The sequence below is a fragment of the Nycticebus coucang genome, chromosome 11 (genome assembly GCF_027406575.1).
Source record: "Nycticebus coucang isolate mNycCou1 chromosome 11, mNycCou1.pri, whole genome shotgun sequence".
Classification (NCBI taxonomy): domain Eukaryota; kingdom Metazoa; phylum Chordata; class Mammalia; order Primates; family Lorisidae; genus Nycticebus; species Nycticebus coucang.
Window position 1 is genome coordinate 26153994 of NC_069790.1, and position 15970 is coordinate 26169963.

At 37.4% G+C, this 15970-nt stretch overlaps 1 protein-coding gene and 1 pseudogene across 1 annotated transcript; one reads left to right on the forward strand and one right to left on the reverse strand.

Moving 5' to 3' along the window:
* Positions 1 to 294: 294 nt before the first annotated feature.
* On the reverse strand, positions 295 to 417 carry LOC128560450 (uncharacterized; annotated as a pseudogene).
* An 11805-nt stretch (positions 418 to 12222) lies between these two features.
* On the forward strand, positions 12223 to 15671 carry NEUROD6 (neuronal differentiation 6). Its single transcript, XM_053609251.1, has 2 exons — positions 12223 to 12555; positions 13850 to 15671. Exon 2 carries the CDS (start codon positions 13871 to 13873, stop codon positions 14882 to 14884), a length of 1014 nt encoding a protein of 337 aa, XP_053465226.1. The 5' UTR covers positions 12223 to 12555; positions 13850 to 13870; the 3' UTR covers positions 14885 to 15671.
* The last annotated feature ends 299 nt before the right edge of the window (positions 15672 to 15970 follow it).

Sequence of the window (15970 nt, forward strand, 5' to 3'; positions counted from 1 at the left end):
TTACCCACCTTAGAAGCTGCTGGGCACAAAAGAGGAAAGTAAAATAAAGGAGGTCAAAACATCCCACACATTCACCATCAGTAGAGACAGACAAGCTGCTGGCAGTATAGTTAAGTGTGTTGCATCAAAAATTCAGTCCTGCAAGAAATTCCAGACAGCAAAATCCACTCAGTGGTCAAATAAATTTAGGACATGCTTCCGCTCTGCCCTGGAGAGTCATGGTGTGCAGTATCAAATGAAGACTCCAAGAACATGACCCACTAAAGAAAATAAGTATCTTTTGACCACACAACTCTTTTTTAAATGTAATTCCTATTAACAGTCTATAGAGCATTCTTCTTTGGGAAAAGTTTTCAATTAGCAATAATCGCGCCTTGGATAAACCTCATTGGCTACTATTGGCCACTGCGCAAAGCTCTTCTTTGGGAAACACTTCATTAGTGCATAGCTGATTCTTCATAAAGTATATTTTACAAGGAAAAGACAATTTGGGTTCCAAGAATAAAGGAAGTGCGTTGAACTGCCAGATGAAATACAGGATGCCCAGTTAAATTTGAATTTCAGATAAACAGCAAATACTTTTTAGTATAATTTTGTCCCACATATAAATATGTCTGAAATTCAAATTTAACTGTGTGTCCTGCATTTTTATTTGCTAAATCTGGCAACTTGAATAGTACACTCAGTCTGCAATGTCCCCAGATCTCATGGATTTCACATGGAGAGTGAGAAGCTTATGAAAAGTGGGATTGCAGGAAGTAGAGAAGGCAGACACTTCCACAGGCTGTTGTAGGTTTGTGGGTAACCCTCACCCCACAATGCTCTCAACCAGGAGCAGGTTTAAAAATGCTGCTGGCCAGATCTCGTCACCAAGGACAGGGTGGATGTAGCCACTAGGCATGGCGCACACAGTGCCCAGGGCCTCTAATGATTTTAGGGGCCCACAAAAAAAATCAGTATAAAAAAGCAATATAATTTATGCTGGGTTATATTTGTCTTTATGCTAACACAATTATAAAATATAATTTTTTAATTTATTCACGGAAGAAGGAGCCCACAAAAGCAAAGTGCCTAGAACACACCAAAACCGTAATTCTCCACTCCCCAGAGTTGCGGATTTAAAGGACATCACCTCATCCATACAATTTTCTCTTTTCATTTAGTTATGACTAGAATTCCCATGAGGAAAATAAAAATAAAAATAGGTCTTCTAATTCCCTAAGGAATAGAGGCAGTCCCTGGATTACAAACATCTGACTTATGTACAACTTGTACTTAGTAACAGTAGCTGTTACAGGTCATGGGTAAATGTACCAGTTCTAACTTACACACAAATTCAACTTAAGAACAGATTCTATCTCGTTCATGACCCAGAAAATGCCTGTAGTTGAAACCCAAGCACTCAGAAAAGGTCTTAAGAGTGCATTTTAGAATTTCCTTTTTAATTTTTCCTCTCTAATTAGAGAAAAATTATAATTCTCCCCGATTAAAATGTTCATTTTATCAAAATTGCCAGTGGGCTATTTTCTGTTGTGATTGCCATCATCACTAAGAATGTTGAAGGTCATCTTAGAATAAAAGAGACAGATTCTATGACACTTACCCCACTGCTTCAGCAACAGGTCTGTATGAGTCCAAATGCCCCTTAAGACCTGGGGACCCTCAAGTGCAGGGACTATGTTCCATTCAGGGACCATGCTGGACATTTGATAATTACAGTGGTTAGTTACATGTCATTTTAGGTACACTGTCCGGTCTTTAATGCCAAATGTAAAACATACTCACTTATTCCTGTTTTACTTTCCTTTACTGATTCTCAGCTCTCTCTCAACATGGGTTGCTTAGAAGAGACATGCTAATCTGGAAGGACTTTTGCTTTGGAGAATGGAAGATTGTTATTAAAATAATGTGATTTTCTTTCCTGATCAGTCCATCAAATATATGTGCTGCCTCAGCAGCCAAGGAACCAGCAGGGCTAGACAGTGGGACAAAGGACAGTCTTTTTCATTCTCCTCTGCGTCTACCACCCAATACGGAAAGCAGTGGGACAAGCAGAGCCAAGGCAATGCAAGTTCGTTTCACTGCTAACAAGCCAAACTCACATCCTGCGAGTGGTAGAAAGTCCAGCCTGGGAACGCTTAAACTTTAAATGGAAAGAATAATGCTATATTTCCTCCAGAAAATAATCCTGGCTAATAAGAGAATCCAAAGCCATGTGCCACTGTATTAGGCTGGATCTTGTACCAGTATTGGCAGCCAAAATGAAATGCAAACTGCTCAGTGGAAAAAAAGTTATTCTAGTTTTTGAAAGAAATAATTAGCACTGGAGCAGCCTTTTTGGAGAAAAAGCCAGGAGGGAGTATGCTGGGTTCAGTCTTCACATGCAGACTGTATAAAATCTTGGATCATTATTGCCACTCTATAGCCTCTTGCTTTCCAGTGGATTTTTTGTTGCTGAAGGAACTACATAACCACAATCTAATTTATGGTATGTGGGACATACAGCTCTTCATCACTGACTTATTGCTCAGCCATGGTGTTAATGAGGCAAAGATCACAGCTTTGATTGACTGATGGGCCTCACTGCTCTAAGAGGATCTGTAGCCAAATCTACCATAACTGCAATTGATCCATCTTATTTTGCCGTCAATATTTATTGAGTCCCTACTATGGACAAATCAGTGCATTGTGTGATATAGGTAATGCAAAACCAAATGAAACATACAGAAGTCTGGGATAGTTTCTGTCCTCACAATATAGTGGGGGAAGACAGACGTATTCACAAATAAAGCACAAAGTATAGTGGAAAATCAGAGGAGAAAGATTAATTCCAACCCGTGAGGATGTGAATGGATAGCCACAAATTTATCACCACCCCAGGAATAACAACTTACCACATATGCAGTGGGTTAGGACGGCTATTTTAAAACACAAATGAAAAATGTATTGTAATTAGATGAGATTTGCCAACAAAACACAGTAAACCAACAGAAATCTAAAATACTAAAAGACAAATAATGATTTGAGCTTTTTCATTTTGTTTAGGATTTTGTTTAGCTGCTTATTTTGCCATATAGATGTAAACCAGGATTTTTATTTTTTTATGTGATCTAGGGATTATAAGATCTACCTGTATATGTCAGATCCCAGAGCAAACAAGTGCATTCTCTCAAGAGTGCCTGTTTGCATTTGAATCTGTGGCTTCAGCAAGAGTAGCCATTCAACCTAAAGCTTTAGTTATGTTCCAAAGTCATCTCACAAGCTTTTAGGCTTCTGCCTAAAAGCGTGTCAACAAAAATACTTCTTACTTTCTGATTTTCTGTGTGTTCAGGAGACTCCTTTCATCAAAGCCAACAAGCGATTCAAAAGCAGACAAATAACAAAATCTTTAGTACTTCTTTAGGAAAGAATTGAAGTATGTACAGAAAAGAAATTCAAATCCTAAAAAGATCGATAGCACAGTGCAAACTTCACTGAGAAGTTATTTGTCCTTAAGACATTGCCATATTTCCTGGTCCAAGGTGCTGAAATTGAAAGCAGAACTCTATTGCAATTTCAGAATAATTACTCTCATTGACATTATAATATGTGCTCTGTGTATACCCTGAATGCTTGAATGGCCACAGGACATTGCCATAAGCATGAGCCTTTTCTTCAGAGTTGAGAAATTGTTTCACATAATATACTCAACTCTCTCACCCTCCTTCAATTTGTATTTCAAAATAATCTGCCAAATAACATGTATGTTTACTATGTCCTAGGAACTATTCTAAGACCTTTATATCCAACAACCTATGAGATAAGAATGTAATCATACCCATGTGACAGCTGAAGAAGCTGCCATATAGAGATCTTGCCAGGGTCCTCCAACTAGAAAGTGACAGAACCAGGGTGTCTGGCACCAGATGATGTCCTTAACTGCTGTATCAGAGTGTTTATGTATATAATCTTCATATGGCTGTTGTAAAAATTATGTAATGTATGCAGAAATGCTGGCACAAAGTATTCAAAAACTTAGCCTTACTATTAACATTGATCAAGTGTTTAAAAACTTGAAATTCCACTAAAGTACTCTTTAAGTGTAAGCATTCTGAAACATGTTCTTGGTAAATAAAACTATTGCATAATCTTAGGTTTGCACCCATCCTCCTAAAGTATGTTAGAAAAAAGAGTTATTCATTTGTTTGACACTCTACACAGTCTTGCATTTCAGTACTTCAAATTTATTAATTGTATTTCCTCAACAGGACACTAGATTCCTTGAATTAAGGGATGATGTCTTCTGTTCTCTTTCTCCAATGCAAAGGAATCATTCAATTAATATTTGTAGATTAGTAATCAATAGCCTTCTCAATTAGTGAGCCCATAACTTTGGAAGAATGTTTTTTTTTTTTTATTGTTGGTGATTCATTGAGGGTACACAGAAGCAGATTACATTAATTGCTTTTGTTAGATAAGGACCTTCTTACATTTGTGTCCCACCCTCAAAAGTTGTACCACATCCCTTGACCCCCTGGAAGAAGGTTATTGATCTTCCACAATGACTTCAGGAAATGTATGGTTGTCATGTAGGTAATTAATAAAGATTAACTCTTTTCCAGATGTCCCATTCTAAATTTCTCTTAAAATCCCACACACAGAATAAATATACATGTGTCTGTTGGATATATATCTAGTAATGGGATACAGGCAGCATATGTATGTTTACCAAATTATATGCACTAGAATAGAACAATTTATAACAGCCAAAACAGGAAATCATCCAGATACCCAGAGAAGGAATAGTTACATCATGGAGTACTATACAGCAATGACAGTGAACAATTCACAGTTGCATACAATAACATGGATAAATTATGTCCCTCTCAAAAAAATTGCAATAAATGGAGACTGACCCATGATTCCATATATAATTTACAAAATGGACACAGTTAATGGATGCTGTTGGAAGTCAAGATGGTGGTCTCTATTGTGAAAAGGCTGATTGGTATATTTCATGTCTCCAATGCAACTGCAACTTTCATGAGAGCTGAGACTCTCTGTCATTTACCTTTACTTCCTCTCATAATATCTAGAGCAGGAGCACACAAAAAGTAAGAGTATTGTTGAATGAATGAAAAAGAATGACAGAATAAATGAACAACTCAAACTTCAATCTTCTAAGCCAAATAGGAACTTGTTGTCATGACATTTGTAATTATTATTACATGATTTCACTGTGCAAATGGTCTACTGACCTACCTAAAACACTAACCTAGAAAACAAAAGTATTGTGGAAATCTTAAGACAGCAGATACATTAATAAGAGAACAAAAGTAAGAACATTAATAAGGTAGTAAAGTGTAGTAGTTTAGAAGGAAGGATTTGGATTCAGACAGACCTAAGTCTAAATGATGAGTCTCCCACTTAAAAACTGAGCAGTCCTAGATTCATTAGTTAACACATCTGAGCCGTAGTTTCATTATTCCTACCATGGGACTGGATATGCTGCATCTACCTAACAGCAAGGATCAAATGAGATAACGTTTGTAAAACATTTAGCCAGGCACTTGGCACACTGAATATGAATGGATACTTGGTTCATCATCATCATCATCATCATGACCATAGGTTAAGCAATTTTCCCACATGTAATCCACCCCAGTACAATCAGTAAATTCTGTTGATTTTATCCACCAAATGTATTTTCAGTCCTCCTCTTTTTTCCATTTCCATTGTCTCCATTCAGGTCTGGGCCATAGTCATCTCTCTCTTGCTCTGTCCACTGTCGATGCCTGCTGTGATACCCCATCAGCTCATGAATAAAAACACCGGATTGAAGGTACATGCCTGCAAGAGGTGGGCTTCCTGTCTGTTCTCCAAGAGCCCCAAGAAACCTCTTTTTTTGGCCTTTTACTGAAGCCTGATACAACAGGAGTGGGGGCCCATGTGCTAGGATCACATGTTTAAGGTGGCTAAGTGCTCTTTCTGCCAGGGCTCAACTCCCATCCTGTTTGCCCTACCAATGTTACAAAGTATAACACTTGCTTGCTAAGGAGCTACTGATCTTATCTCATTAACCTAACCAATGCAGCTGCTTGAGGGCTTGTCTTCGGGCTGCAAAACATCTCCATGCGGGCTAGGAGATTATCTTGCTCCCAGTGCCTTCTTCAAGAGTCAGTGGCTGCATCTATCAGCCTGGTGCTTGGTCTCCTACAGTCCACTTTCATAGGCTTTATAAGTTCTGTAGGGGAGGAAAAATATCTTTTCCAACCCATCCTAGGTTCAGGGACAAGGCTCCTGTAACAAAAGACACACTAGCCAGAGAAAAGCATACCATTTATTTCACATGTTTTATATTACATGGAAGCATTCATAAGGAAATGATGACCCAAAGAAACCATTAAACCTTCGTGTTTTTTAATAGTAAATTTAGTGAAGAATGGAGAGTCTATGGAGAAATAAGAAAGGGCAAAGAGTGTGATCTAGCATTAATAAGCTGGGGGACATTTAGCACAACCTGTTTGTTCAGATTCTTCTCTGTGTTCCTGTATCTTCCAAGGTAAGGATATTCCTTTCCTTTGCTCCAGAGAGAGACCACCTCTCACAGGAGGGTCTGACTTACTTCAAGGGAAGGTCAGAAAATCCTTCCAATGTTTTATCACCTGCTCCATGGGAGAGGAAGGGAAGGCCAGAGAGACCTTCCTGCTCCTGCAGTTTTCTCAATTTCCCTCAGCTTCAGTAAGTCAAGCTGCCATATTTTGGAGTACGGTCTCTCCTTATTTCTTTTTCTTTTTTCCCTCTCCAAATCTTATCCTCATAGCCAGCTGGAGTAAATTTTTCAAATCATAAGCTGGCTTAAGTCCTCCAATGATTCCCTTTTGAATAAATTCCAGGCATATGACCACCACCCACACAACCTGGTATAATAGAGTCCTTGCTCTCACTGCTTCTGGTCTTCCCAGAACATCAGAAACTTCACGTGCTATTGCTTCTGCTGCTTAATCTTCATGTATCACCCTAAAGGGCTACTCCAAAAGGTCTCCTCAGATTCTGGAACCAGATAGATCTTCCCCTGGTTCTCTGTGGCCTCCTGTGTATACCTGCCACATGTATGTGTCTACGTGTCCATCACCCATCTCCCTTCCCCAGGTTGTGAGGGCCCTGACAACCTTGTCATGGCTGTTCTATATGCTACTCAATGGCCATCACTCACTCAGTGCCTGGAACAATTTCCTCATTCAACAAGTTTGTACTTACTGCCTTTCATGTCAAGTATTAGAACTGTAGATTAATATGCATGGAAATGAATAACATACTGTGTTAAAAAGTGGTAAGTGCTACAGAGAAAGTAAAGCAGGAAGATAGGTGGGAGGGATCAGCAGACACGTGGGTACAATATAATCAGGGACTGGGGTAGACCTCACTGAGAGGAGACCTGTGACCTGATACTTGAAAGGTGTGAGAATGAGCCATGGGGATATGCAGGAAGAAACTTCCAGGCAGAAGTCAAGTTCAAGGACCCAGAGTTAGGAGTGTGCCAGAATGTTCCAGGAATAGCCAGAAGCCAGTGTGACTGGAGCTGAGAGAGTGGAGGGGAGAGTGTAAGATGAAATCCAAGAGGCCGGCAGGAGTCTCTGGACCTCTATGAGGACATGGCTTGTACTCTGAAGGAGCAGAAAAACCACTGGAGGGTTTTGAGTGTAGGAGAACACAGACCAATTGATGTTCCAACCATGAACATGGCTGGTCATTTGAGAACAGTATATGGGATGTAAGGTGCCAACAATGAAAGCCCAGGGGCCATTTAGGCCAGGTGAAAAATAATGGTGGTTGAGACCAGGCTAGGAGTAGTAGAATTGGTGAAAAGTGATCACAGTCATGGTATAACATTAACATAGGACTGGAAGGATTTGCTGACATATTGGTTGTAAGGCCAATAAGAGAAAAAAAGAAGTCAAGAATTATTGCAAAATAGGTAGTCAATAAACCTATAATGAATGAATGAATGAATGACACATAGCTATCAAACAGTAGGATCAATATGTGAAACAAGGTTAGTAATATGGCAAAATACTCTTTGTCATTCTTACCCTTTTTAGAAAACATATGTACATACATGTCAAACTTTCACATGATCTTAGGAAGTTCAAGAACCTCTTGAAATTCATCCAGGGATCCCTACATTAAGAGAGCCAGCATTTAATCATACAATCATCTAACATAAAATTTTAGTTTTGAAAATGCAGTTTGCATAAAACTTTTATAAAAATACTTGCATAAGATCTTACAAAACGGTCTTACTCCAATCTTATAATATGGATGAATATGACAGGAAAAAGCCAAACTATATTTGTTTTCTATGTTTAAAAATAATCATTACATTACATATATTGGAATATAACAATAGTTTCTAAATTAGTGTCATAAAAATTAGTAATCAGGGTCAACACATCATTCTTAATATTTTTTAAAGCCTATGTTCTGATGTGTTCATAAACCATGCATTTCCTTACAATGAGATCCCCCAAATTAATAAAGCATCATTTCTTCACTTATGGCTAGAATTATAACAACTCATTCCAGTAATACTGATTTTCTGATGCTGGTAGAAGTTTTAACTGGTAGAGTTAGATGCCTCTGTTTAATAACAAATTAGAAATAAAAATTAATAAATGCAGCGTAGTGAGTAAAATACCAAGGATGCTCCTTGCTGGGATGGGGTGGGGGGAGATTATAAAAAGTATTTCTCTAGGAAGGGCTTCACTGCTGTTTTGGGCAAAGATGAGGATAAAAGACTAAATATCACATTGTTTTGCGAATGGCATGAACAACAATATAATTAATTGCATAATAATAGTAATACAATTCAGTCTAAACTTCACCTTGGAGAAATCTAAAAAATATAGCCTTCAAATTATTTCCAGATTATCTGTTCAGCCTGTGTAATCCTCATGTGTATATAAACAAAACATTTAGAAATCTATGCTTAAATTATATTTTTAAGTATTCCAAGGCTTTCAGAAAATAAGGTCGTTTTGTGTTTTGTCTCATAATCTAAACACCTCTATTTAAATTCCAAGGGCTGTTTTCCAAAGTGGGACACTGCCACAGCCATAAAACTATTTTAAGAGAATGGGGATCACAGAGTTAAAACTCTGGGAACTGACACTGAGCTTGCTTACAAGCTTCATGACTGCCCTGAAGCATCTGTCTAAGTGGGGGGAGGGAGGAAAGGAAAGGGAGAGTGGAGGAAAAGAAAAAAAGGTAATAGAGAAAGTTGCTTAAAATCTATCTCAGGAAATATCTCACATGTGGGGGAAAAAACTCAGATCCTGGAGTTTTAATGCTTGATCCTTTCCCATGGTCTACATTCTGTCCTTCATCTACCCTTGGAGAGCCAAGAAAAATGTCTGTCGTGATGCAAAGATCTCTTAAATGACGAGGTGAGGGAGTCAATAGAATTGCCATTTGCTAAGACACAGGTACCAACAGGATGACATGAAAATCACAACCTTTGAGCCTTAATTTGGACTTCTGCTTTCTGTTGCCTTGCAACTGAGTCAGAATTATGTCTAAATTTTCTGTGGGTCATTTCATGGGTAAAATAAAAGCATTTACCCAGTAAAAGCAAGAGAGAAGCAGATAGAGATGGAACACTTTTTAAAAAATCTATACCATTTCATGACCCCAGAATCAATTAAATTAATATTGAATTGAATTCTAGATGTGAACTTTAGAGTGCAGTAACTGTTGTAACATGAGAAAACATATGACAGAAATGGTGACAATATACTCCCCATACTCTGAATATTCATCTGTAAGTCAGAATGTATTCTGTTTGGAGTATAGGTGTTAACATGCTTTCTTAACAGAGAGTAGAACAGGCCTTCTGGTGTACGTTATGAATGCATATTAAAAGCACAGGCATTTGCATGTCTGGAACTAGAGTATAAAATACATAACAAAATTTCTTCTGAAAGATTATTATACAAACACACTTCATCCTTGCTGAATCTTGACATAACAACTTTTTGTTTTCCCCTCCTTGTTTTTGAAAAAATAAAAGTAATAAAAAGAAAACATCCTAACAATAGATTAATAAAAACCCTGAAGACAGATTCTGCAGCTCCACCCATCACCACTAAAGAAAGGTTTTTCCTTCATGATCATGGCAGGAATAGAACAATCCCAAACATTTTCATCAATAAACTGGTTTCTCATTTTTTTCTCAACATGCAAAGATAAAATATAACATCTATCTTTTCAATGAACCACATTGGTGATAATTTTCTACAGGCATGTCATGTAATCTATTCTTTAAATTTTTATTTTCATATTTGTGCTGATGCATTTAATGCAAAGAATTAAAGGTAGAAACTTTACAAGTTTAAGATATGCAAAATTTATAATAGTACTGGTTGTTTGTAGCTTGTGACTCTGATGCCTAAGCTCCTTTACATTTATTTAAAAATTAAATCATAGGTGAGACAAACAAAATTCTGCATCTGGCCTTCCGAAAGAAATTCTTTATGTTAATAATAAGCGTGTGTAGCTTTTGAACCCAAAGTTGTACAAAATATACTCAGATACCATTCCCAAGTGGTATCTCCTTAGACAACAAATTTAAAAATGGTTATGCTATATCCGAATTTTTTAAAAACATGAGCTAGCCCAACCTATGCATTTTCAACTTAGGAATTTATAGTCTCACTCCTATTTTAAATTCTCATTCTTTACTAGGCCAGGAAGAGAGAAAAATCATCCACCTTTACCTTTTTGATACTGCTTTTTGCCAACTTCCCCATCTTTTCTATCACTGTCCAGGAAAAGTCAAACAACTTTTTGAGGAGGGTGGAAATGAGGAGGGTTTGACAGGAGCGAAATTGAATTTAGGGTGAGGCCCATGGTGCCAATTTGGATCCAAAGTGCATTGAAGCAGCAGAATTCTAAACCTTTCAAAAATGGGATTTATAAGGGGAATGCTAACATAGATTCAACAGTTACAGCCCTGCCAGGGATTACTTTAATACCAAAAGCATACTCTCTCACTTTTTAGAAGGAGATTACTCAGTTGTCAAACAACAAAGGTTGTGTTTATTTGTTTATTTTTAAACGTTTGCTTTTTTATAAAAGTGCACCTTTTGCTTTACTGACAGGCAATCCTGAGATAAAATGACCTTATTTGTGTGGCAGGTGGGCATGGGTGCTGGGAAGAAGAGAAGATGAGAGGAAGGTGAACTTTGCCTCTGGCTTCGTTGTTCCTTCTTTCTATAAAGCTTTGCCAGCTTTGCTTAACTGTTTCTACCCTGCTTTTGTTCAGAAAAAACCAAAAGGGAGGAGTAGGGAAAAAAGATAAATATGAAATGTGCCTGATAGGAAAAACATTTGGGTACTAAAGTAAGAATAAGAAGATATTTAGACTGATGTTGGTCTAGAGAAAAAAATATATATAAAGATAAGATTTTTAGAAGAAAGAAAAAAGTCTGAAACTTAAAAAAAAAAACCCTAAAATAAGAAAGCTAATCTTTGATTAAAATAGCAGAATTCCAGAGATGGAAAGACAAAAACCTAAGTGATAATTTTTAGGTTTATTGTGTCTGAACTGAAATGAGAAAGAAAAGCAAGTTAATGCTGGGAAGAGGCAGCGGACAATAAAAGAGTAAAGTTAGTGACTTTCGGCAGAGGACAAAATCCGTAGTTTGAAATCTTTAACAATGGACTTGCAGCGTCTCTACAAAAGTTGTTGAAAGGGTAGGAAGGGTAGGAAGGGGAGCTTCAGAGGATGTCTTTCACAGACCCCAGATGGAGAAGCTGTTCTTTTATTCCAAATTCTTAAGAAGCACAAAAGTCTTACATGTTAATAAGACAACACACAGGCACACTCCTAAGTTACATGCCGTGAAACAAAACAAGGAAATAAGGAGACCTTTGTTGACCCCTGTTCGCTTACACAAATCTTAGTTTGGCTAAGCATCTTAAGACCAGTTTCCAGCTCCTTTTCCTGGCTTTCTTTCCCTGGTACCCAGAGGCACAAATGGGATGGTGATCTTTACAAAACAATATATCATCAACAACAAAAACCTCTCGCTCACACAAAAGCCCACCTTGTAAACGAATGGAATATTAACAACTACCTAACAGTTGCAACATTGGCAGGGCGAAACTGAACACTAACACAGCTATTTCTACAGATTGCCAGTGAAACCCAAGCAGCTCGAGGAGAAACGCACCTACTGTATGTGAAATGCTGGTGCAGATTTTTTTTCCTATCAGTCTAACCTTCTGTGTTGATGCATGAATGCTGGTACCCACTTACAGGGATGCCAGATGATCAGTGCAGAATGAAGGTCCCAAGAGAGAGGATCACATGGCTCTCTCTGCCCTGTGACGTCACTAGCAGATGGCATGGGTACCAGCTCTGGCAGTTGGCATCAATGTCACTTTTTAGAGATCAATGAGATAGTGCAGATATACACAGATCTAGAGACTCCAGAAGAGGATGCAACACTCAGCCTGAAAAGATTTGGAAGATCCAAAATGAAAACTGATTATTGAATGAAATTAAAACCTAAGGTAATATAAATAAAGATATACTTCAATTGATGCTGGCTTTGCATGCAAGTATTTAAAGATACAGTGTCACTGTCTGTTAGCATTTGTATGCTCTTTACCATCTATAACTTCTTATCATATTTCATTCTTATGATGCAATTATAACATACTTTTACTGCTATTATGTAACACTACAAGTATGTGGACATTACTAAGAGTTCATGAATGTGTACGTGTGTGTGTGTGTATTGAGGGGGCTGGAGATTGTTAAATTGAAAAGTCTGTCTTTTAATGTGTCTATTTGTTTGAAGACTTTAGATGAAAATACTTGCTGCTTCACCAAACAAAAAACAAAATGCATTTGAAACACAAATTATTTTCCCATTTCATTCAGGATTCTGAACACACGTGCACAATTGCAGTCAGAATCCTTGGACCACTCCTGTCAGATATTAGCTAGAGGGAGACTTCTGTGGCTCACAGAACAAAAACACTACGAGAGTGTTTTTTGTCCGGGATGATTTGAACAGCAGTAAACAGATAATGACATTTGGAAAAAATTTTAAATGGAGATAAAAGCAATCTCAACATTTTCTTTGATTAAGTCATTGCCAGTGATTTTTATTTTTTCATTTGTTTATGGAGTTTATTCCAAATTAGCCTAATCCCCTTTTCTTTCTGAAAGCTGGGAAAATAGTGCTCTTTTACATAATTCTTTACTGATCAGAAAGAAAAGAACAGTTTTAAAATGAACTCTGATTAATCTTTTCTTTAAATTTGTGTATTCCCACAGTCACTTGTCTAAATTCAAAGTTGTATAGTACAGAAAATAAAGTTAATTTTTTTTCTGAAAAAAAAACACAAATTTGTCAGCTCATGGAGAGGTAGCACTTTTTATTTTAAAAACTAGCTTTTCTTCTCATTTTGTGCTCAGGGGAATTGGAATTATTGAAATTCTGCATTGCTATATCATGTTTTGCATTTGCTTGCTTAAATTCCACAATCTTTTGGGGGTATTAAAATCCAGTTTAAAAATTATAGACAAATGAAGATGGTGGTGATACACAATAAATGCTTTGTGTTTAATTTTATTTTGATAATTTGCCCGTATAAATTAATCGTATTGCATGCATCAATGTTTTTAGTAATTGTTACTTTTCACAAACTCAAAAATTATTTTAATGTAAAAAAATGAGTCCTGGAATCAGTCATTTCCCAGTGTTTTTGTAGTCTTATGATTAAATCCTTAAAGATGTTTCAAATGTATAAACTTTAAAAATGAAAACACTTTAAATATTGTGCTGGCATTTTTCAGGTAATTTAAGATTAGAGAACCATGTTAACACTACCATTTGATGAGTCTGTTGTCATGCCAGAATCCCAGATGTGCAGAAAGTTTTCTAGAGAATGCGAGGACCAGAAGCAAATTAAGAAACCAGAGAGCTTTTCCAAACAGATTGTGCTTCGAGGAAAGACCATCAAAAGGGCCCCGGGAGAAGAAACCGAAAAAGAAGAAGAAGAGGAAGATAGGGAAGAGGAAGATGAAAATGGGTTGCCCAGAAGGAGGGGTCTTAGGAAAAAAAAGACAACCAAGCTGCGATTGGAAAGGGTCAAGTTCAGGAGACAGGAAGCTAATGCACGAGAGAGGAACAGGATGCACGGCCTCAACGATGCTCTGGACAATTTAAGGAAAGTGGTCCCCTGTTATTCTAAAACCCAAAAACTATCCAAAATAGAAACTTTACGACTGGCCAAAAACTACATTTGGGCACTCTCTGAAATTCTGAGAATCGGCAAGAGACCAGATCTGCTCACGTTTGTCCAAAACTTATGCAAAGGTCTTTCTCAACCAACTACAAACTTGGTGGCAGGCTGCTTGCAGCTCAACGCCAGGAGTTTCCTGATGGGTCAAGGGGGGGAGGCCACGCATCACACAAGGTCACCCTACTCTACTTTCTACCCACCTTACCACAGCCCTGAGCTCACTACGCCCCCAGGGCATGGGACTCTTGATAATTCCAAGTCCATGAAGCCCTACAATTATTGCAGTGCGTATGAATCCTTCTATGAAAGTACTTCCCCTGAGTGTGCCAGCCCTCAGTTTGAAGGTCCCTTAAGTCCTCCCCCAATTAACTATAATGGGATATTTTCCCTGAAGCAAGAAGAAACCTTGGACTATGGCAAAAATTACAATTACGGCATGCATTACTGTGCAGTGCCACCCAGGGGTCCCCTTGGGCAGGGTGCCGTGTTCAGGCTGCCCACCGACAGCCACTTCCCTTACGACTTACACCTGCGCAGCCAATCTCTCACCATGCAAGATGAATTAAATGCAGTTTTTCATAATTAATTAGGAAAATGAAAATAAACAGTGGTCATTCACCTCCCCCGTCTAATTAAGACAAAGCAGATGCTTGTGGGCTGAGTAATTGGCACAACTCTATCTAAGGTGTGTACTAGTTTCTGAAGTGTGTTTCAACTCCTGTGAGAATTTTCTATGTAATAATAAATCTCTTTTGGTATGAGAACTTCTTTTCCTTTTCTTTTGTCTGTAAAGCACTGTGATTTTGTTTCTACTGGAAGGATTTTTTTTTCTTGCTTTATTTTCTTTTAAATTCATTTAATTTTTTTTAAACAAGGTGTCTAAAAATATACTGTCTTACTGTCAGTAACTCACTGTCTATTTTGGTTGTACAGTAATTATAAAATGCATGTTATTAAAATCAGATGAGTAAAATGATGTGTTTATAATTATTAGGAATTATATATTATGTATCTTTGAAAAATTGGGATTTTAAATATGGAGAATATCAGTAGGCTGACAGTGATATGGAAGATGCATTTAAGGATGTGCAACAATATAAAAAGCTATGCAATTTTCTTTTTTATTAAGGATTAAATTTAAATGAGTTCAATTGGTAACTATTCCTCTTTAAGTATTTGCAGATGGGGCAACATAATATTTGGGTAGGTGATATCATAATTTGGGGACAATTATTTTAATCATAAAGAAAAACATTTTCAGCATTTGTTTTCTATTTTCCAGAAATTATCTGTACAGGTTTGCTATCACAATGTATAATTGCGTTTTTCCACCCCACATTTTTAAAAACAATTAAACATACATATTTCCACTCAGAAACAACATCTATTAGCTGTGATATTTTGCATGATACTTATTATTTCCTGGTACACAGCTGCTTTCTGTGTCAAATACTCCTCCCTCTCCAGTTTCAGAAATATTTCTAGATTACAAAACCATAGGAGCTAAAACAATTTTTTTTTAATGGCCAAAGCGCTTACAATTTTTTTTTCCCCAAGTGTCTTAAATGAAAGAAGAGGAGCCCATGAGGGTTAAACGTCCTGGGGAAACAAGGATAAATCCTGGTAACCTTCAACTAGAGCCTAAATTCGGTGGCAAATTTCCAGCAAACAC